A 23,462-nucleotide genomic window follows, 5' to 3' on the forward strand; every position below is an offset into this window, starting at 1 on the left:
GCCTGCCTCTGTCTCCCAAGTGCTGGGATTAAAGGCGTGCGCCACCACCGCCTGGCTAATATGGAACGTTTTCCTTGGGCACAAAGATTTTGGGGTTCCAAGCTAGGTGTGATGGCACATGCTCATAAATCTTGCATTTGGGACATAGAGCAGGAGACTGAGCTCATGCCTGCCTTGGCTACAGAACAAATCAAGGCCAGCTTAGACTATATGAGACACCGTCTTTCTCAAAGAAAAGGAACAAAGAATAGGATCTCAAAGACACATCAAACAAATTGAGATCAGATTCTAGCGATAGCCTAACACTTGCTTCTTACATGATGGTGGTTTCCATTTGTTTGTTTTAAACTAACTGAGAGATAACATAGTCTGCTTGTTTGAATTTTTCTCTGTCCCACCAGCAGCTCCAAATTACAATACTGAGACTTACTATTAACTATGAAACCTTGGCCATAGCTTAGGCTTGTTCCTAACTCACTCTAATCTGCACTCCCGGTATCTCGGTGACCTTTACTTTGTGATCCCCACGCTGCTTGCTCTGCATCTTCTGGCGTCTCCTCCCTTCTCCTTCCCAATGTCCCCTCTGCCCAGAAATCCTGCCTAGTTATTGGCCATTCAACTTTTTATTAAACCAATCAGAGTGACACTTCTTCACAGTATACAAAAAGATTATTCCACAACAGCTTGTCAACTGATCATTAATTTTAATGACAGATCATTTTGTGCTTGTTATTTTGGGACAGGGTTTCATACTGTAACTCTGTTAGGTAAAGTCTCAGATATTTAAGATATTTAATTCTTATAGTCTGAAATTTTGAGTATATTTATAAAAAGTCAGACTTAAACTTTTTTTTAACTTGTGTTCAAAATCTTTTTTTAAAATGGATTTTATAATTGTAAATCAGGTTTTAAAAAGTGCATTTGGAATAAAGATCATAGATGTAAATTCTAAACATAGACCCTATAAAAAGGAAATCTTGATGATCTTTCCTTAGACAGAGGTTTCTTAGAACAAAGCTTGGTGCATAAAAGGACAAAAACACAAGGGGACTTCATCAGAGTGGAAAAACTCTTAAGAAAGCAAGAAAACAAGTCATAGTCTGGAGAAGTATTTGTAAACTTTCTCTGATTAAGAGTTTATATCTAAAGTGTATCTCAGACTCTGATAACTTAGTAGTAAGAAAACAATCATAGTTTTCAAAATGGAGAAAAGACAGTGGATACTTCTCTCTCTCTCTCTCTCTCTCTCTCTCTCTCTCTCTCTCTCTCTCTCTCTCTCTGTGTGTGTGTGTGTGTGTGTGTGTGTGTGTGTGTGTGTGTTGTGTGTGAAATCAAATTTATAAAAATAGGTAAACTTTAAATGCATATGTCAAGGAAAATTTATGTGTAGTCAGTGTAGGAGCCCACTCCCACAAGGTCAGCTGGGGTTCCTGGATAGGGGATCTCCGAGACCAAAGAAAAGCCAGAAGAAAGAGAAGACAGGATAGAATCGGCAGGTCTGTCTGCCATGCCGAAGCACCCAAACAGCCCAGTGTTTATTTCAGAACTTGCTTATATACAGAAGCAGAACAAAGCACAGCACAGATGGTCAGTCAGTGTCTAACCACAAGACCATTCCTGTCCTTGAGTGAGCAGCGTCCTCTCCAACATGTGCTTGCTGCTCAGAAGCAGCCTTCTTTTCTATCTTGATGTTCCTGAGGTTTGTCATCAGCAGTATATGCTCTACTAGATAGAGTACTCTTTCCTCATGAGCTAAATCAGAAGTTTCTCAGAGCCCTCAAGGTTGTAAGAAAAAGTAGAGCAGGCAAGCTTAAACTCAAATGACTTTTTTAAGTCAGAAATGACTCCAGATGGAAACTGAGTCACACGTGGGTATCACCAGAGTGTCCTTTTATATGCTAGCCAATTACCTGGTGACTGGCAGCCCCTAGGTGGTTTCTGGATGCTCACAGGCTCTAGAGAAGGCTAAGTCCTGGTGAGAAGGTTGACGTTTCAGTCTGCCCCTCAATCTTTAGGAAGGGAAGGGGCTGAAGTTTTAACATGATCACCAGTCAGTCATACCTACTTAGTAATGCTTCCACCATTACAGCCCCAAAGCTCTGGGTTTGGAGAGCTAGAGAGCTGAACATGTGAGGTCCTGGCAGGGGGAGGGCAGGCTGCTCTGTCTCCCCTCCACATCTCATCCCATGTGCGTGTCTTTATCTGTGTTCTGTATACATGCTTTACAGTCAGCCAGGAAGTGTTCCACTGAGTTCTGTCGCCCCTCAAGCAGACTCTTCAAGCCCTAAGGAAAGGTCTGGGATAGCTGGTCAGAGGCATAGCTCAAAATCTGCCTCTTAGGACAGGAGCCTTGGGGACTGAGCCTTCATCCTGAAGGGCTGGATACCTCCCCCAGGTAGACAGTGTCAGAACTGAATTCGAGGACACCCAGTGGCACCCGCAGTGACATTGCCTGCTGGTAGTGGGAAAGCCCCTCCACCCCCAGCTGGTGTCAAGAGTGTTGATGATTGTGTGGAGCTGAGTGGAGCCTAGGAAAACGCTCTGGTATTTCCTCCACATCTCAGAATATGGTAGGAGAAACTGAGTCTGTTTTTCCAGTGTCCTCAGAATAACTGCTGGCAGCTCTTCTAAAGTTAAACATATACTCTGTGGTGACTGTAAGATGTGTCTGTAAATTCTTTGACACTTCCTTCAAAAGGTTGAGCTAAATTTTTCTGTTGTTGAGTGTCAACTAGACTTAGGGACTTGTCTCTACGAATGGAATGTGGCAGACGTGGTGCTCTGCCATGTTGGAGGCTGGGTCATTACAGACATTGCCACCTCTTCCTTGGATCAGTGGGCCTCGGAGTAGCCAGCAGCATGTCACGAAAATACGCAGCCTGTGGAAGGGTTTACCTGAGGAACTGAAGCTGCTCACTGCCAGCTGGTTCCACACCTGTGAGCAGACTGATACGTGCATGCTCCATCCTAGCTGGGCCTGATGATGGCAGTGTAGGCACGCATCTGCACCGCAACCTCATCAGATGGCTGAGACAGCTGCCCAGGGCTGTCATCATCCCACATTGCTGGCCCACAGACACTGACATCATGAATGTGAACTACTATTTTAAGCTGCTATATTCTGGGGCTGTTTATTATCTAGCAATAGATAATTTGGTAAACTACGTAGCAGGCCCACACCTGGGAAAATGGAAATGTTTGTATAAAAACTTGATGTTTATATAAAAATCTATATGTAAGTGCTTTCAGCAACTTTACTCACAGTCTTCTCTACACTGGAAGCAATCCAGATGTCCTTCAACTGTTGAAAGATAAACAAACTGGGGTATATCCACACCACAACTCGTAACAGCACATAAAAGAATAAAATACTGATATATGCAACCGATAGAATAAAGCTGAGATGTTTCATGCTCAGAGGAAGGCTACATATTGCAGGATCCTGCTTATCTGTTTGGGAAGAAGTGAAAACACATGTTTGCCCTGTGTCTGGCAAAAGAAATGCCTGCAAGGGAATCGAAGCTACCTTGGGATATTAGTATTTCTCTGTATTTTGATTGTGTGGTCATTACCTAATCAACACATCAGAATTAAACATGGAAAATGGGGGAGTTATTCTACATAAATTGTATCTTTATGCATAAATCTGATCAAGAAATGTCTATTTGAGGAAAATGTTTCATAAGAGTTTTGGATAATCTACTGTCTTCAGTAACTGCTTCAGAACTCAGTGCTATGAGTTCTCCACAGTCTGGTAATAGAGGAAGCCTTTGTAGGTGTGATTCACTGAAATGGAAAAATTTTCTTGCTTTGCAGATCTTATGAACTAACCCGGAAGGACCGACTGTACAAAAACATCATTCGAATGCAGCACACGCATGGATTCAAGGCTTTCCACATCCTCCCTCAGACCTTCCTCCTGCCAGCTGAGTACGCGGAGTTCTGTAGTAAGTGCTGGCTGAGGTGCCCTCGCACCTGGGCTTGAGGCAGATTTAACTTTGACATCGCTGACCTTAGAGTTTACTGGGTCTTTCCAAGTCTTTGAAAATTTTTGCTTAATTTGGAAGAACAGTTATAGTCATACACTTTAAATTACTTGTGTTTGGGTGGTGCTCCTGCGTGTTTGGTTTTGGTAGGATGACAGTGTGGCAGTAGTTTATGGAAGGACACACTGCTGTCATCCAGGCACATCCTGTCCTGGGTAGTTTTGCCCATTCGTCTCTTCATTGTTGAGAGTAAGTGTGGCTTGAGGGCCTAAGCTCCTGTGAATGTGAACTGCAGGTTTCCTTTCTGGTGTCCCTTCCACTTCTCACTTGAATGTCTTGCTGCTTTGACTTCCGGACTTACGTTCTTTGGAGAACAAGTATCATGTCTTTAAAATTTGGACTTGCTCATTTGTCTTTTGAGGCAGGGTTTCACTAGGTGTCTCCAGCTGGCCTAGGACTTGCCGTGTATGTAGATTGGGCTGGCCTCGAACTCACAGAGTTCCACCTGCTTCTGCCTTCTGAGTGCAGAGACTAAAGGTTGCTGCCATGGCCAGCATCATATGTTTTTTGTTGTTAAGTGTTTGGTGGTACCAGTCACACTTTTTCCTTTTGAGTTCACACTAATAAAAAGTACACGTAGGCATCTAATAGAAATCTGAATGTCAGCTGCATTGCTGGTAAAATACCAGGAACATGTGGCCTAAATCTAGCTCTACAATGGGATTCTTATTTCTTTGTCCTCACGGAACTCACCATCCCAGGCCTGGCTGAGCAGCTGGGTTGTTTGTAGCTTCCCCGCTCACACAAGACTCCGACTCAGTAGGTGTGATGTAAGCAGAGTCCAGAGCATGGGGGCACATATGAGTGGCAACTGTGATCGTAGGGTTCCAGATACTAACCTTTCCTGACACTAGTCCTAAAGGAAATCCCGAAGTAATTCTGTGTTGCCGTTTAGAGGAATCAGATTTGCTTCTTATGCCATTGTGGCCCTCTAGCCCTGGAGGCGGGAATAGAAGGGTGGTAGATGATGGCGCAGGGTGAGAGTCCCTCTGTCAGCTCCAGCCTGGCTTGTTGCCCTGGATTGCGTCTTCAGCCAGACATTCTAATTCTTACAAGTTCTGCTTTAACAAAAAGAACTCAAAAGACACACAGCCTCTTTGCCAGTGCGACCTCATTTAGACCTAGCACACGCAGACCAGTATGTTCCTTGAGCACCAACCAGTGCAAATCACTCCTGTGATCATCACCCACAGACCATATCAGGGACTTCTTTTCTTTGGAAAAGCAGGGATAGGAAAAACGTACAGCAAAGAGGAAGCCTCTCGCAGGATGCAGGCATTCTGAGCTGCTGGTCTGGCTTCTGTTCGGCATTTAAAACCAGTGTTGTCAGACAGCCGTGTTCCCGAGTCACATGTTGGAGCAGAAAGCTGCCTATTCACCCTAGCCATTTTCTTCTTCAAAGAGACAGTCCTTTTTGTTTGTAGAATCTGTCTCAAGTTCCCTTCTTTTCCTTTGGTGTCCCTCAAGCACATGCTATTCAGAAATTCTGTTTTCACAACACTATAACTCCTCAGCCTGCCTCACTTGACTGTAGGCAATAGGAGATTTTTTTTTTTTGTTTTTGTTTTTGTTTTTTTGTTTTTCGAGACAGGGTTTCTCTGTGGCTTTGGAGGCAGTAGGAGATTTTTGAGAAGAAAAGAGATAGGACCACTAGCCACAAAAGCACCTGTGGAATAAAGAAGCCAAGAGAAGAAAAGTGATGTGGTTTTGAAAGTTGTTGCAGTGATGCGGCTAAGAATGGCTGGGCCTGAGCTGTGTGGTGAGAATGGACAAGTGTTAGTAGGAAGAGTGGAAGGACAAGCGAGGTTTATTAACTGGATGTGTGGAGTATCAGGCTAAAGGTCCAAATAGGCCTCCAAAGACGTGAGTTAGAGAAGCTATGGGCATCATTGAGACCTCAAGGAGGGGTTGCTGGGGGTTGTGAGGGTGGTCTCAAACTCCTGGGCCTCCCTGGGAGTCGAGATTACAGGTGTGAACCACTACTGCCCCACCAGGACTTGGAAGTCTAAGCAAGAATATAACCAGGACCGTGCAAGAGGAGCTGTTACAGGAAAGAGGACTGTTCAGTTTGGATGTGCTCTGGGGAGAGCAGGCAGTGATGTTTTGCAGCTCTGAGTTTAGCTGAAGATACAGAATCTGGAGGTGCCAGATGAAAGCGATGACTAGGAGATACAAGAAGATAGAGAAGCAGGCGCGCAGAGAGCCAGGCGGAAAGAGATGGTAGGAGAACATGGGAAGAAGGTCTCAGAAGGGGCAGTGGCTCCAGTAGAAAAGCGAACTTTAGAAAGGAGCTGGGACATCTTCCCTAAGTGTGTGTGTGTGTGTGTGTGTGTGTAAGAAAACTCAGAGCTGGCCAGGTAAGTCTTGCACGCAGCAGAAAGCGGTGGCTGGGTTCATGTGATGAATTCTCAGCCTGCCTAGAAACGAGGGTGGTATGGTCTTATGCCAGGAGTGAGGGCAAAGTGTGGGGTTGTGTTTCTTAAAAGGGCAGAAAGGTCCTGATAGGGTCTTTGACACGGTTGAGCATGGTAAAGTTTTCCAGGGCCACTGGGAAGATGAGCCAAGGTGATCTCAAGATGATTAGCTTTTTGTCATAATAAGAAAAAGACTTAAGTTTGTATGTGGAGAGATTGAGCCCAGGAACCCAGTCACTACAGCCAGAGGAGCGAAAGCCTGAGGGGCGCTTGAATTGTTCACTGAGTCCTCAGTGAGCAGGGCTGGGAATATACCACACGAATTCTTCCTGGTTCCTGGCTCCGTGTCCAGCTAATGTTTTGTAGAACTGAAGGTCTGTGACCCTGGAGAACCTGCCTAGGGATCTGTTGTCCACTCCAGCCATTTCCCTCAAGCAGACAGAAATGACAAGGAAGATGAGGGTGACAGCAGTGTGAATATCACGGAGCTTTCACCGGGACTGTTCTTTGGCATCTCCACGCATGATGGAGGCTGAGAAGTAGTTCTGAGATGTGGACACAATTGTGGTATCATGCAGCTTATTGCAGACACTCAGATTTCAGTGCAGGAAATTAATTTCTAGGACCATGATTTTCTAGGAGATCTTAGCAAATGAGACGAAAGCCATCATTTTGAAGACAAGACTAAGGAGTCCAGTAGCATCCTCATCCATGAAAAACTTCCTGGTCAGTGTTCTTCCAGTGTGCTGAACACGCTGTCACTGGAACTATGATGGGAAGGGCTTCAGCTTGTCTATAACATCTTCATCTAAGCAGACTGCTTCGACCTCTGCCCTGCTTTTGCCTCTGATTTTTCTTGCTTCTTGCTTATTTTTTTTTAACATGCTAAAAAGAAATAGATCTTTATTCTAAAAGATCCCAAATCAGTATAAAAATGCCAGCACAGGAGATGAATTCTGACGTTAGTTCTCATAGAACATCCAGTAATGAAGCACCAGAAGCAGGTTCATTTTTTTTTTTTAATTAAGAAAAAAAGTTTTCCTTGCAGAATTGGGGTTTGAGCACAGCATCCTGGCACGTTGTGGAAGTGTGCGGCCACTGAGCTACCTCCTAATCCCAGCACATGAGCTCACAGAGCAGAGTCCATTGAACAGCAGGCTAGTAGCAAATGCTACACATCGCTAGACTTAACCTACTCTGAAAATGAGAGTTTTCAATGTCCAGTGGCACTGGGGAGTACTGTCTGCAGGCAGCTTTGGTCAGCCTCTCAGAGGGCTCACAGCACCCAGTGTCTGTAAGCTTGTTTAATGTCTGTCTGATTGCTAGCCTGCACTTTGTGAGGTAGAAGACTCCTTCCTACTGTGTATCCCACTCTAGGAAACTACTTGGCAGATTAAATACATAAAGGTTTCGAATGAGTCAATGTATGGAGCTTAGATGATTTAATTTTTTTTTTTTTTGTTTTTGTATTAATAGCTTCTTGTCTTGAAATCTCCTGCAAGGGCATCTCAAGAGAGAGAGGATTATTTTGTCCTGCAGTTCCAGCGGCTGCAGTGCACCACGGTGCAGAAACTGCTAGGGAGGAAGGGACTGTGGAAGGAGCAGGAAGCTGGCTGGTCACATTGCTTCTACACTCAGGAAGTGACGAGTGAGCAAGTGGGGCTGGGCTGGGAAGGCTCAAGGGCCACCCCCAGCGACCCACTTCCTCCAATGAGGTGCTACCTCCCTGGGGTTCCCATAACTTCTTCAAACAGAGCCTCCAGCTGTGGGACATGTCATATTCAAGGCACAGCATGCTCAGCCTCAGTGCTTCCCCAGAGATTTGAGGGAGGTCGTAAAAGAATGACATATTTTGTGTTTAATGACCTCATTTCATATAGATTTAATTTTTTCTCATATGTAACTATAAACTTCTATAACACTATTTTGACATGATATAAATTACGTTTTTTTTTTTAAGGAGTAATATATTTCCATGGTGTAAAACTAAATAAAACAGTAATTAGGGAAGAAACCTCCTTTTCTTTTTAAATTAATTTTTATTTTTGTGCACATTGATGTTTTGCCTATGTGTATGCCCGTGAAAGGGTGTCAGGTACCAGATAGTTGAGGACTGTCATGTGGATGCTGGGAATTGAACCCAGGTCCTCTGAAAGAGCTGTCAGTGCTCTTAAACTCTGAGCCATCTCTCTAGCCGCAAGAAGCCTATTTTTGTTCATGGGTCTCAGCTATCTCCCTGGGCTCACCAGTGTTTGCTGCTAGTTTTTTGCATGTCTTTCTGGGGACGTTCTTGGCAATCACTGTCAAACAGCTTGAATGTGTGTGGGCATGGAGGGAAGCATGCAGTGGCTATTGCTTTTTGCTTTCTTCTTTTCATAGACTGTTCTACATCAATTAATTAACAATATTCTCATTGCATACGTTTGTTGAGGTTTCTCTTGTGTTGATCAGGTGCTTGCAAATGCAGCCTTTGAGATCTTACATCCTCTGCCTGTTTGCAGCCATCTCTATGAGCTAAGGATGCTTTTTACATTTTCAATTGGTTGAAGTCAAGATGACTATAACTTTGTGGCATGTGGAAATGGCACGGAATTCAGTGTAAATGAGGTTTTATGGGAACACAGCCACTGTCCTTTGTTAGCATATTATCTGTTTTCAAGTTACAGCAGTGGAGTTGAATTCTTACAGCAGAGCTTGCATTTCCTATAAAACCAAAGGTGCTTATGGTTCAGCTTTTCATAATTAGTTTGTAGCCTGCAGCACCTCACATAGGTATGATAGAGCAGATTTAATTAAATTAATCTCTTGCTTTTATAGCCCAGCATGGCTATAAAATATATACACACAATGTGGGATTTTTAAAGTTTTTTTTTTCCCCCCAAGACAGGGTTTCTCTGTGCAGCTTTGGAGTCTGTCCTGGAACTCACTCTGTAGACGAGGCTGGCCTTGAACTCACAGTTCTGCTTGCCTTCGTCTCCCAATTGCTGGGAATAAAGGCGTGCGCCACCACCACCACCTGGCTAAAGATTTATTTTTAAATTTTTAGATTTTTAGTGCGTGCTCGTGTGTGTGTGTGTGTGTGTGTGTGTGTGTGTGTGTGTGTGTGTGTGTGTGAAGTGAATGTAGGTGTCTGAGGAGTCCAGAAGAGTCCCTGCATTTGGAGTTAGAAGAGGTTGTGAGCTACCTGACATGGGTACTGGGAACCAGAGTGTCCTCTGGAGGAGCAGCAAGGGCTCCTAGCCGCTGAACCCTGTTTCCACCCCCATACATGTTCCACACTCTATGAACAGAGGTAGAGGATGCAGTTCTAAACCTATTTAGTATCTAGAAGCTTTAGATTATACGTAGTTCTCTTTTTTTTCTGGTGCTAATTCTGTTACGTTGCAGCCAGAGAAAAGGCAAGGCAAGATGGGGTAGACAAAGGTACTTAGGTCCCTCTCAGGTTCCCTTCAGGTAAAGTGGTTTGTGGTAGAGCCAAAGTCAAGTTTCTGTTTGGGGCATAACAGAAACTTAGACTTTGCACAGGGGAGATGGAAGAGGAGGCTGCTGAGTGGTCTGGGAAGATATGCCGCCCTGGGGCTGTTGCTGGTGCCAGGCTCTTGGCTCCTAGAGTCCTGAAGTCTGCCTGAGTGGGACCCTGTTCAGGGTCAGGGGACATTTGTGTCTCAGTGGGAAGAGCAGAGAGGGGATTAACACACACAGGTGGCAGCACTTGCCCTTTTAATAACTCAAACCAGAGACTATAAACTTGAGGGAACTTTATTGGGTTTATGCTTTTGTGTTCTGGATAAAATGATGTTATCCTGATGCAGAACAGCTGGCTGTTTGAGAGGCCAGAAACACTTTCACTCACGTGGTTTTATTTCTTCACACACTGCGCCCTTTTAGAGGAGAAAATAGCCAGAAACCAGCATCTTCGTTTTCAGCGTTTCCTTCTTCCTTGGAAATGGTGGGCGTGGGGTTCATCAGAAGAGGAAGGGGCAGAGGTAGAGTGGAGCCTGCCACCAGCTCTCTCTTTCCTGGGGTTTCCCCCGCAGTTCCCCATGAGTCTGTCCCCCCAATCCTAGGATATTCCCCAAGTGGAAGTCAGAACCCTCAGCTTCTTCCCAGACCATGAAGGAGTCCCGGGGAGTATCAGTGCCAAATTTCTGCTTTTTCTTCTTATGACCCAAAGATACTTAAAAACAGACCTGAAGCTGGTGGGCTGTAGGCCACCTTGTGCTCATGGATCATGATGCTTCCTTGCCCTATCGCACTGCCTGGTTTCCGAGATCTGAAGAATTATTCAAAGGAAGCACCTGTATTTGGAGATATAAAAACTCAGTTGTCTCTATCTATTGGCAGTCCTTCAGTTAACAAAAATGAGATTTTCAGTTTCCTGAAGGTTGTTTTTGGTAACAGACTAACATTCAGATTTGACCTTATTTTGTTTCCATCCTTATGTAAGGAAGAGGAAATAGTGGAAGATATGATTGTGTGAGTAATTTGCTATCCTCCTCCCTTTCCTTCTTCTGCTTCTTCCTGCCTAAGTTCCTTTTCTGGGGCAACTCTAAGACAGTGATGCGCTGCTGCTCCCCAGCTGCAGGTTTGGAAGGTTCTTGGGTACTGTTGTTGCAGTTTAAGATAATAAACTCATGTCCCTTCTTTTTTTTTTTTCTCTTTCCTTTTTATCTCCCAATATTTTGAGCAGATTCATATTCAAAGGACCGGGGACCTTGGATAGTAAAACCAGTGGCCTCTTCTAGGGGGCGGGGCGTCTACTTGATCAACAATGTAAGTATGCAGAGAACTGCAGACCTGGCACTTTTTGAGCAGGTATTTCCTTCTGCACTGAGTTCAGATGTGAGTGGAGGCTGGGTGTGCACTGCTGTTTACTCTGCTGGGAGCGTCTTCCCTTGCTCGGCCTTGGCCCAGCATGTCCACGGGTAGACTGGTTTTGGGGAGAAGGCAGCCTGTTGTATTAGCACAGAAGTGTCTTCTGCTTTGAGCTTGTTGTCCTGTCATCTCCTCAGCACTGAGCTGTAGCACGAATAATAAAACCCAGAGACAGAGATGGGGGGAAAGCTGAAGAGTAGAGAAGCAGAGCAGTCAGCCACTAGAGAGACCTTTTAGGGGTGACCCTCAGACTCCACACTCCAGTGAGTTCCTGTCTCTTCCCCTTTATATTCCTCTCTCTGTCCAGCCATTTCACTCCTGTCTCCACCTCCCTAGTGCTGGGATTAACAATGTGTGACTCCCAAACAAAAGTGTGGGAGCCACCACCACCTGGATCTGTTCCTCGATTGATTTTGTGTAGCCTTGAACTCATAGAGAGATCTGTCTTCCTCTGTCTCCTGAGTCCTGGGATTAAAGGTGTGTGCGCCACTCCCTGACCTCTAGTGACTTTGCTTTGCGGTCTGATCTTCAGGCAAGCTTTATTTATTAAAATACAAATAAAATATCACTGCACTGAGCTGTCACTAATTGAGCTTTAAGTTGGTTTGATGTTTTTGCCATTGCTGCTTTGTTCTCTCCTTCTCTTCCTTTCTCTGTCAGAAGCTGCCAATATCTTGATTCTTTGCAAATTCCTTATTAAATATTTTTAAAAATTAAGCAGAACAGCGGCATGGCTGAGTGGTAAGAAGTCTTGTTTAACATACATGAGTCCATGAGTCTCTGGGTTCAATCCTCAATGCCATAATAATAATAATAACAATAACAATAACAACAACAACAACAATAAAGTACATATACAGAGAAAGTAAGTAAAATGCTAACTTCAGTCTCACTTGCTGGACTTCCCATACCACACTTGATTTTATATTAGTTTGAGATTCTTATTGCATTTGGTAATCTTCATTTTACATTTATTACACTTATATCCCTCCCACCTGCCCTTCCATAGTCCACCTCTTAAGTTTAATTAATTTTTCCTTTTAGGTTTTAAAAAGTTGTATAACATTTACAGTTCTTTTTAATAACTGTTTTAGTTTCTGTTCCTTTATAATTTTCTCAAAAACTCAGTAGAAATAGACTACAGTGTTATTTCTACTAGACACGTAGAAACACTTGGGCACTGTCTATTTTTCCTTTACTTTGGGGAAAAATATCCTTTTTGTTTCTTTTTCTATTTTCTTTCTTTTTCATTTGTATTTTTGTAAGGGGTGTGCATATTTGTGTTTTTTGCATGTGTGTGTACGCCTGTGTGCTATGGAGGCCTAAGTATGTATGTTTTTTGCATAGCGTGTGTGTGTGTGTGTGTGGTGCATATTTGTGTTTTTTGCATGTGTGTGTACGCCTGTGTGCTATGGAGGCCTAAGTATGTATGTTTTTTGCATAGCGTGTGTGTGTGTGTGTGTGTGTGTGTGTGTGTATGTGTGTGTGCGCGTGCACTCGTGTGTGCATGTGTGCCTCTGGAGGCCCGAGATTGGTATCTGGCATTGTCCATGACTGCTTTTCCACCCTATTCTCTGAAGCAGGGTCTTCCAGTCAAGCTCAGAGTTTGCCAGTGCTCACTGCTCTGGGAGCTCCTTGTGCCTTCCAAGGCTGGAGTATTTTCCGTCATGCTGATGCATAACTGGGCATAACTGGTGATGAGGACCTGAGCCACTTCCCTTTGCTTGTACAGGAAGCCATTGATTCTGTAAGCTGTCTCCTAGGCCTCTGTCTCCATTTGGTGTCTTCTTTTTGAAGAAGAGCCCTGCTTCCCTCCATGGATATATACTTAATTTCCAAGGATGCTTCTTCCTGATTTTCATCTTTACCCTTATTTATCATTGTGCAGTAGATACCCACATTTTTGAGGATACCATTGAAATGTTATTAAAATACTCTTCTGTTTTTACTCTTTTATTGGGATTATCTTTACTTCTATTGTAGGATTTTTTTCCCCCTCAAGTTTGGGAATCCTTAGATATTAGCCATTTTATAAGTGAAATTAGAGACTATTATGACCTTCCCTATGATGTAATGTTGTACATCCCCCCCACCTCTCCTTGTACGGGTGTAGCATGCTGACCGTTAGCTGTGCATAGCTGGATTTGGCGAAGAGCTTGCCTTCTCCCTTCTGGAATAGGTAGGGCTCTTGTGGTGGTGAGGAGAAGCTTATGGTGAATTCCATCTTGGGCAGAGCTACTTTTGTTCTCTCTATAATGCCTGTTTGGGGATAGAGTGTCTTCAGTTCCTTCCTCCTCCATAAGAACCGTGCACCTATACAAAATGTCCTTTTAAGAACCATCTTAGATGTGATCCCCTGACGTACATGCTACTGCTCAGGTGCTGGAGAACTCCCACTGCCTCACGGCTCCCAGGTGGTGGGAACTCTCCTGACTTACTCCTTGGCCCACCACACTCTTGTTCTGCTTGCTGCCAGTCTACCCCTTTTCAGGGCCTCCTTGGGAATCTTTGTTACCTGGTACTGGGGCTGGAGCTCCCTCTGCTCTGCTCTGTTTTGATTTTCCCCCTGATCTTATCTGCTCCCTGTCTTTGAAGATTTACTTAGACTTTTGATCTATTCTGGCTCCTTTTGCTTTTTTTCTAGCCTTTGTTATTATTTCATTCTTTTGAAATTATCCTTTCTTTCTTACCAGTGAGCCCTGGAAGGGAAGGTTGGGGTAGATGTATCGTGTGTGTGTGTGGGGGGGTCAATACTCCATCTTAAATTCCCCAGTTATTTTTTCACATTGAGCTATTTTCTGTGTATGCAGAAATGAACTTTCTGAAGTCTTTCACTTTGGAAAGTCCTTAGGATCAGTCTGGATCCAAAACTGTACAGTAAACAGTTATGGCCAGACCGTTCTCACTGGAGAAATGATAGCCTCTAGTTCTGGCTGAGCAATTGCTACATCATCAGGCCCCAGCCAGGGGTCCTGTTACCTGGAGTCGCTCAACCCTGGGTCCTGTGTGAGCAAACATGGTCTTATGCCTTGGCTCTTTCTTGTCTCTGTGACCTTGGCATAAGGCTCCTATCTGACAGTCTTGCCTTCAGCTCTTTGCCAGGAGCGCAGTGTTGTTTGAATTGCAAGAACGGCACTAGTTTGGGTTTGGGTTTTAGCTGCCAAATGGAATTGCTATTGAGAGTCAGCTACGGTTCAAGTTTGCTTTTTATTTTCTTAGACACGAGTCAAAGAGAATAGGATCTATTCCCAGCTCATCTGGGGCTTTTTTCTTTTGGAATGATCTTTTGCCCTAGTGATTTGTTCTTTTAAAGCTAACATCATAAAGAATAGAAAAGCTAAACTTTCCTTAATGGAGCTGGGAACCTCTTGCTCCAAACCTTCACTGAGGCTGAGGCTCATAAAGGGAATGACGCGTCTTTAGGGAATGCACGTTTGGCAGCCTATGTAAGAGTCGCTTTCTCCCTCCCACCTCTCCACGGGCTCAGTCCCTTGAGACCCCCTGCATAGATCAAAGTACTTGGCTAGCCCTTTGCCAGCTGTCCCTCCTACCCCCACTGGAGAAGCTTGGGAATGAAGCTGATTCTTTAAGGTATTTAGTGAAGGTGCCAGACAGAAGCCTGGGCAGATGCCAGCCTGCACAGGAGAGCTGGTAACATGTGGGTCTAATGGGAACATATTCCCATTTCACCCCCAAACTGGAATTTTATCACCTTTTACCCAGACCTACAAACTGCACTGTTAATCTTCCTCTCTTCTTAACCACCCCTTCTTTTCCATACCTGGACCCTTTCCCTGGAATATGTGACCCATTAGCCAACTGGATGAAGTAACTCTTTCCAAGGCTGCTGCCTGCTTTTCTTTCAGAGTTGTGGGGGAGGGAGAGAGAGTGCTGAGGCAAAGGGTGGGTGCAGAACCAGGAGTGGGGGAGGCACTGTGGCAGGGGGCTAGAGATAGATGTTAGGGTCAAATGGAAATGTCACTCCTTGTCTTCCCACTGGCATGAGAAGACCCATTAGTAAAACCTCCCTGTAGTTGTTATAACCTATTGGAAAACATACACCAAAGCAACTTTTTTACCATAAGGAGAGCAGAAAAAAGGAAAGAAAAAGTGTGGCTTTTGTGGAGCACCGAAGACAGCATTGTGAACTCCTGCAGAGGGAAACATCCTAGTGGGTTGACTGATACGGCTCCTAATGATGTGCTCTTATCCAGAAATACAGCGTAAGGAACAAAGCTGATTACTCCAGCTTCTTCAGTAACCTGACCAAATGTCATACTTTCCCAACCTAGGATATTGAAATTGAGGTGGGGGAAGACCTGGTGTTTTCTGATGAAGGTATGAATCTCACTGCTGAGGTCCAGTGCAGTCATCTGTGTGCCATCGTTATCCGTGGTTCTAGTAATAGACGTCCTGAGATTGTGAAGTACCGAAAGACTGAGGTCACACTCTTTACTCCATCCTCCTTGTGCATAGAATCCCATTTTCTCTCTCTCTCTTTTTTATTTCTTTGCATGTATTTATCTTGTGTTCTCTGTGTTTCTTATTGTTTGGCAGTTATTTAGGAAGTGCTGGCTGTGTGCCAGATGCTATCATTCCTTAAAACCTTTGGAGAAATCCTAATTATTTTGTGTGTTCTAATTCTTCTGTGTCTTCATTACAGTTGAGTGCGTTGCTCTGGCATGTGGCATGCGGAGATGGATGTTGTTGAGTTGTGAAATCTAGTAGTGAGAATCACACAGATACTGTTGAATTTGCAGCAATAGTAATAGCAACTGATACACTTTTTTGAGATATATTTTTGAGAGGATTTCACTATGTAGACTCTGACTGACCTAGAACTCACAGAGATCCCTGCCTCTGCCTTCTGAGAGCTGGGACTAAAAGTGTGTGCAGTACTGCCAGCACCAACTGATGCTTCTTGAGCAGTTAACTCACACCTTCCATTTGCTTTCCAAATAGAATCTCCTAATAAGATTACTCTTTACAAGAACCTCTTGTGAGAGCGACTGTTTTCTTCGCGCTGTAGCTGAAGTCCTGGTTCCAGAGCATCTCCTTGACCACCACCCTTTTCTACTCTGCAGTAACCTAACACATACCCCAAGCTTGAATCTTAAAATCCAGTTAGGAAAATCGATATCTTTCCAGTTTCCACAGCAATTTTGATTCCTGTATTAGCCTGCTTTTTTTCTTCTTTTTTTTGGGAGGAAATTCAACCTTGAAATGGAAATACTTTTAAATTAGTTAACAGAGGATTTAGTGAATAGGAAATACTCTTAAGGATATCAAAAACATTTACTTGGGCTTTAATGTACAATACCAGTTGAAGGAACCATTTTCAAATAACCGTTTAGTCCATGAGCGTTCCATTTTCCTTATGCAGCTAGGAATGAGTGGTAAGACAGCTGAGCAGGTACTAAGGAGTCTCAACTCAGGAGTCGATGCTATGCATAGTTGGGTGACTAGAGATTTAGGGAGTGGAAAGAGGAAGAGGCACGGGCACTAGATATGTCACGGGGTTGAGAGCCACCTCCAGTGTATTCTCTGGTACAGAGGACAGGTGGGCACCAGTCATGTCCCTGTTGTAGTCCCTAGGAGTTTCTCAGATGGAGCCTACAATTGTTGCATAGTTGTAGCTTATAGGTACTGCGTAGCTGTGATTGATTAACTTCATGTCTGGAACACAGCCCGCAGCTTTATTGCCTTTCTAGTGATTACATGCGGTCTTACTCGCTAACTTGGAAATGGAGATAGTACTTGTGATAGACTGATCAAGAAGTGTAAGGGCATCAAGAAGTGGGATGGGTGATTGCGTTCATTCAGGATGAATGAATACTGATGTCATTGTGTTCGTTTGATACATAGAGAAGAGCTGTAAAAGCTGAGGTCTGCCTTTGAGATAATGGCAGTAGTAGTGGGGCTAAGGAATGCCTTGTTACAGACTTTTGGGGACAGTTATTTCGTGCCACAATTTGGGGAGCACTACGAACAGTGCTTGAAAGTGAGTCTTCCGCTACACTGCCTGGGCACAGTGCTGCTCTAATGGTTGCAGCTCTGACAGAGCTGTCCCACCCAACCGTCCTTCATCTCTAGGATGTAGATGGTGGTATACCTGCCCCTGGGTTGGGTGAGGATGAAATAATACTGGGGACTTGCTAAGAACAGCTCTTGGCACCTGGTAAATGCTTGGTACCTCTATTAAATTGTAATTATTTCTGCAGATGCTGCTAGTTATTTCCAAGCAGCAACGACAGTTAATCTCATAATTGCTATTGTTGCCATTTGCAGTCTGGAGCCCTTTGCCCATCTGGATTGACTGCAGCTGATCCTTCGTCTTAATCTGATAACGGATGCAGTTGTTCTGTTTGAGATGCGTTCATTTTACTGCTTCTTCCACGTGGAGTCTGCAATAACTTCCTGCTTCCCACCATATTAAATCTCAACTCCTGTGCCAAAGGCTCCCTGCTTCTGCTATTCCCTTCCCTTCTTGCCATTTCCCAGTTAGAACTTTCAGCCCCAGGCTCATGAATCTGCCTCCCTCCTTTCTGCAGGCCTTTGCAAATGACAGTGGCCTCCTTTTCTCCCCTGCGCATGCCCGAAGCTTTCACTGCTTAGTTCTGTGTCTGCTCTTTTGCTGGCCACAGTTGGCCTTTCTGTCACAGCCCTGCAGACTGGCCCCTTTGGCATTGTGACATCTTATATTTGTGGAACTGCTGCTCCATGCCCCTTTAGAGCCTACATTTTGCTGTTCGAACCCGAAACAATAAACCCTTTAGGGGAAAGGAGCCGCTGAACCTGAAGTTCTGCGCGGGCACAGTTGTGTCTGTTTTCCTCATCACTGAGTGCTCGGTGCTTTACCTGTGGGCGCAGTACCCACTGTTCTTACGTAAACAATTTTTTCCTATTGGCGAGATCTTTAAAGGATCCCATTCAGCCTTTACAGTTGGTTAGCAGATGACTTAAGTCTCCCTGGGAATGCTAGGCTCTATCATGCATCTGTGTCTGTCCAGAACAACCTAATGAGAGGTGCATTGGGACTAGTGTAGTGTTTTAAAACTTCCATTTGTCTTCATATTTTAAAAGAAGCAGCTTTTTATTATTTAAGTAGCTCTAATTTTGTTGGCAAATAACTATTTTATACGATGCATATAAATCTTTAAAGCTATTTAGCTGTATTTATTTGAGAGGTGCTATGTAAATTTATTTTTCCCTATTGTAATTGGGTGCCCACAGTGGTATTTCATCTGACCAGGTGATTATTCTGGGTTTCCACAGTATCGTTTCTTAAGAGGGTAAGAGCTCTGCTCCTCACTATACATTCTAGGGTTTCTCTCTTTTCATTCCTTTCTGTTTACTCAACAGCCAAACCAGATCTCCCTGGAAGAGAACATCTTGGTCTCCCGTTACATTAACAACCCCCTGCTCATAGATGGTGAGTTGTGATTGACTCTTGACTAGATGGGGCTGGATCTTGCTCAACTCTGTAACCTCTTCATAGTCTTCTCTAGTAAATTTTAAAGCTAGTCTGATAGTTTTGGTACCCGTAGTTCCAGAGATGAGAATGTTTTTTTTAATCATCCTTCTGAAACTGAAATTAAGTGATACAGGAGAGATACTGCTCACACACACACACACACACACACACACACACACACACACACACACACACTCAGGTGTTTGGTGGGTAAGCCGGATACAGCATGTAAGCCACACATGGCAAAAAAATGTTTTTCCATAGAGCCATATAAACAAATAATTAGTCAGTTGTAGTAAATTATCTGTAGTAAATTCACTTCTGTCTGCTACACCGGGGAAGCATAATCTGAGAACATTCCCATGTTTTTGAACAAACTGAGGTCACAAGATTCTTGTCTTGGTTTCTTGGTGTTTTCTCACATTCACTCAAAAATCTCCATGTATGAATTTATTCTTGGACCATGTTCCAACATTGTCCTGTGTATTTAGCAATTACATTGCATAGCACGGTGTGAGCAATGCTTCTTTAGTCTCAAAACTTAAGATGTGTCTAGTGTGTGCTTTGTGTGAGGTGGATTGTCATCTTTCATAGTTCTTGGTTGTGCTGTCCTGTTCATCGCAACAGAAAGCAGATGAACTTCATTTTTCTTGTGACTCCCAACTTTCTTTCTTCCTAGATTTCAAGTTTGACGTGCGCCTCTATGTGCTCGTGACCTCCTATGACCCCCTTGTCATCTATCTCTATGAGGAAGGATTGGCTAGGTAAGAGGCTTTCTTAGGCAGAGGGATTGGCTGGGATGGTAGAGTGGATCCACTGAAGAGGTGTCTAAGACCAGCTGCTTCTTTGTTAGGTTCAACTCAGGACACTAGAGTGCACCAGGTGACTTCAAAGGACAGGACACAGTCTTGGTGGTCTACACTTGCAGGGCTTCACAAAGTGTGTGGAAACACACATTTTCTTCAGGTGTAGAGGCCACAGGGCAATTTCATGCATGAGGGTTGTTATGAGAGACCTAGGGTATTAAGAAAAAATGTAATTTTTTTCAGAGTAGATCTAGAAGGGAAATGAAAAAGCCACATTTAATTTACTTGTACACCAGGTCCTTCTGTCAGTGCTTGCAGCAGTAGTACCTGCTGCCGTTTTACAGCAGAACAAACGGCTTTGCATAAACGGGGTGACAGTGACTTTTCTCAGCTCCCCTAATGAAGTAGTGCATAGGATTGGAGCTCATTGAATAGTTGTGTTTCTCATATTCAGGGGGTGTCCATGGCTTTCATACCTTAATGTACAGGTTATATACTTTGCTGTGGTTGTAAATACAGTTTTCTTGGGTGTTTAGTAGGTTTTAAAGTAGTACCTATCAACAGAATTAAATTATAAATTTATAATAATTTGGATTTTTGTCTCCCGTACCCACAGGTAACAGTTTCTATAAATCTTTTAAGCTATTTTAAAAAGTCTGTAACTTTGCTATGTGTTCCTTTCCCTTACTTTTTTTAAAAATCAGCTAGTTCACTCTGCAGTTCTTCTGCATCATGGCCTTGGTGGAATAGTGTGTAGCAGTCTAAAGGGAGCTTTGCATCTGTGTGCAGACAAAGTGAATGGGAAAGTCAGTCTATGTCTGTTTCTGATTGTAGGAAAGTTGTTTTGGAAATGGAGACTACATGAATAAAATAAGGTTAATTCTTTGTATTTATGAAAAAAAAAAAACCAGATGAATCCCTGTCCTCACAGAACTTCTCCAGCACCTGCCCATGGCTTTGACAGGCTGTACTGTACTGAACTGTGACAACTGAGTTTTCTCTTTCCAGTTTTGGAGTGAGGGCACTAACAAAAACCTCTTGCTAGCCGAGCCATGTCTTCCCTTCACCTCTAGGTGGCAATGACAGCTTTTGTAAGTTCTGTCATATTCTTAACTAAGATTTATGACTTGCAGCCTTGGGAACACTGGAGACAACTGACACTCCATTGTCCTGCCCGCTTGTCCCTTGAAAACTGAGAAGGAGAAAAAGAAAACATTTCCTAGTTGAATAAAGGCCTGGACCAGGCATCACACATGAACTATTAGCTCCGATTCAGTTATCATAAGGAAGACATTTCCCAGAGCGTTTATGGATATGAGCTCCTGTACTTTGAAGCATACAGAGAAAGAAGCCCAATATAAATATCAAGACCTAGTTTCCATATTGTCTAGAACAGAGAGAAGGTAAAATACTCCTGCTGCTTCTGGGGCATAGGGTGCGATGGAGTGTGGTTTCAGAGCTGAGACTTCTGACCCTTCCCTCTCTTGTGCAATGAGCGTCTTCATTATCATTCCTCCATCCATCCTCATCCCAATTCATCCTTGGTCCTGCTTGGTCTTCTGGAAGAGGGAAGGTGTTTATGCACCCTGTTTCTCCAGGGTGTCATACCAGTATCTTTTGTGTCATAGCCTGAAGATGTTTCACCTACAGTATTTGTAACCCTCACTATGAGTAAAAATTTACATAGTTTTTGCATCTTTATGGTTCAAAATAAAATAAAATGAGAGCGTCTCTAGCATACATTACAGTTTGCTGCAGATGTGTAAATAACTCTGACTACATGTTGTGTTAGATGTCAGAGTTAGTGGCAGTTGTCTCGTTTCCAGTAGGAACTGGCATGTACGTGTGCATGCATACACACATTTATATGGCCGGGGCGTGCTTTTCTCACAGTTGGCGAAATACCTTTTTAATTACTCCTATCATCAAGCCAGAAAAGGAAAATAAAAATTTTCAGGTCTTTGGTGGGTTCACCTGAAACCTAGTTAGGTATTGAAGTCCTTACCATAGGCATATCCATGCATTATCCAAGCTGTTTGCGCAGACATACAGGACGCGCTGTTCTGTGCAGGCGCTTCGGTGCGCCTATGCAGTCACTGTTGATCTTGGCATCCGCTTGCCTCTCAGGCCTCAGAGTGCGCTCAGCTGTGTCATTACGTTCAGCATCTGTCTACAGCTCCTCCGCACCTGCAGCTTCTGCTAATCTTGGGTCACGTGCGTTTTGTGTAGCCATAACTGAAGGTAATCAGCGTGGGATGAGATCATCAGGTTCCTTTCCTTTGAGACGAGAAGAAAGCCATAATCTTTCTGAAGAGACAGACCTAGAGGCAAGAAGAATTAGTTTCCTTCTTTAGGCTTTTATACCCTGTCATTTTTGTTGGGAGCTTCAAATTAATGGTGGGAGAGTGAAAGTTCACTTTCTAAAGGTCATTGCATTGTGAAATAGGTTCTGTTGTGTAAATTCCCTTCCCTTTTAACCTTTGAAAGAAAAAGACACCCCTCCCCCATTTCATTCTGGCTAATGTTTCCATCTCTCTTTGTTTTGCTCATAAAAAGCAGACCCTCACTGTTTGTTTCTTGTGTAGAAGGGTTTGCCTGTGCATATATAAATTCAGTGCATGCCGAGGTGAAGGAGGGCATTGGGTCCTCTGAAACTTAGAGATGGTTTGAACTGTCATGTGGGTGCTGGGACCTGAACCCGGGTCCTTTACAAAAGCAGCAAGTGCTGTTAACTGCTGAGCCATCTTTCCAGCTCCGTCTCACTGTTTCTTCCATGTAGGTAAATAGTAAAGAGATGGGAAAGTGGAGCTGCCCATCTGGCACTAGCATCAGCTGTCTCGTGGTCTGGTAGTGGTGCTTCCGCTCCTCTGCCGCTGTAGAACCCTGCGCAGGCTCCTGCTGTAGAATGTCTGTGGAAGTTGCTGTTTTGAACTAGTAAAACGGAGGCAATGCATTTCTAGAGAGAGGGGTGTAGTTCTCACCAAAATGGTGGAGATACATTTTTATGTCAGAAGTAGAATTCAAAAAGGTTTGGTTCTGGATTTTACAACTATAGAAGGATCCAATCTCGGATATAAATGATTTGATACAATCCTTTTTGAGACAAAGCTAACAGCTAAATTTGCACTGAAACAGGAAATTTTTTTTAATTAAGATGACATTGAGTTGAAAAGCACATGTGTTGTCAGTGACTGAAAGAAAGGTAGCAGCAGCTCCAGCTCATGAAGAGTCCATGGGGAGCTCTGAGGGTCGCGCCCACGCCGCACGCCGTGGAAATGGGAAACTGAAGGCCTTTTCTAGTGCTGCCCCTTTGCAGCTTCGTGGTCACCTTTCCCCAGCCATTTACCCAGTGGAGAAAAGACCCCAGTCATCTGTAGGCCTTTCTTCCCTCCCCCACCCCCCCAGGCCCTTCTTCAGTAGTCTTGCTTGCTAATTAACACTGGCTCCGGGGGATATTTACCTTTTCTGTGCTGGATTCCTGTGGTTTTGAAAGAATTCAGGTACTTGCTGATTGCCAAGGAATTCAGATTACCTCACAGGCTGCATACTGTCCAGAGTCTGCCACAGCAGCAAATTGGGGGAAGAGACACCAGCAACAGGGAGAAGCCCTTCCTAGCCTCCCTGTCACTCTCTCTGGCAGGCCCTTGCTGTTTGTAAAGTTTGAGTCATTTCTGGCTCTGAGGACAGGATCAGGCTGGTAATCCCCTCCCAGACATTGTGCAGGGCGCTGCCCAGTCACTGCAGCTTCTTGGCAGCCTCCCCGCTGCAGCTGGTCCACAGTAGATCAGAGCGCTCTTGGGCCTCTTGTTCTCTTCCCTAAGACTTTTCTAGGTCAGGCTAGGATGAA

At 44.0% G+C, this 23,462-nt stretch overlaps 1 protein-coding gene across 8 annotated transcripts in view; it reads left to right on the forward strand.

The window, feature by feature from the left end:
• Ttll5 (tubulin tyrosine ligase like 5) overlaps positions 1–23,462 on the forward strand; it is a 256,735-nt gene that overhangs the window by 19,046 nt on the left and 214,227 nt on the right. For 7 of the 8 annotated variants that reach the window (XM_005343377.3, XM_026780184.1, XM_026780181.1 and 4 more), the window contains 4 exons: positions 3,817–3,947; positions 11,151–11,233; positions 18,698–18,767; positions 19,489–19,573. In XM_005343377.3, coding sequence (XP_005343434.1) covers positions 3,817–3,947; positions 11,151–11,233; positions 18,698–18,767; positions 19,489–19,573 — 369 coding nt within the window. The remainder of the gene's footprint in view (positions 1–3,816; positions 3,948–11,150; positions 11,234–18,697; positions 18,768–19,488; positions 19,574–23,462) is intronic. The other variant, XM_026780197.1, reaches the window with a different exon arrangement.

This window comes from Microtus ochrogaster, chromosome 1, assembly GCF_000317375.1.
Source record: "Microtus ochrogaster isolate Prairie Vole_2 chromosome 1, MicOch1.0, whole genome shotgun sequence".
Classification (NCBI taxonomy): domain Eukaryota; kingdom Metazoa; phylum Chordata; class Mammalia; order Rodentia; family Cricetidae; genus Microtus; species Microtus ochrogaster.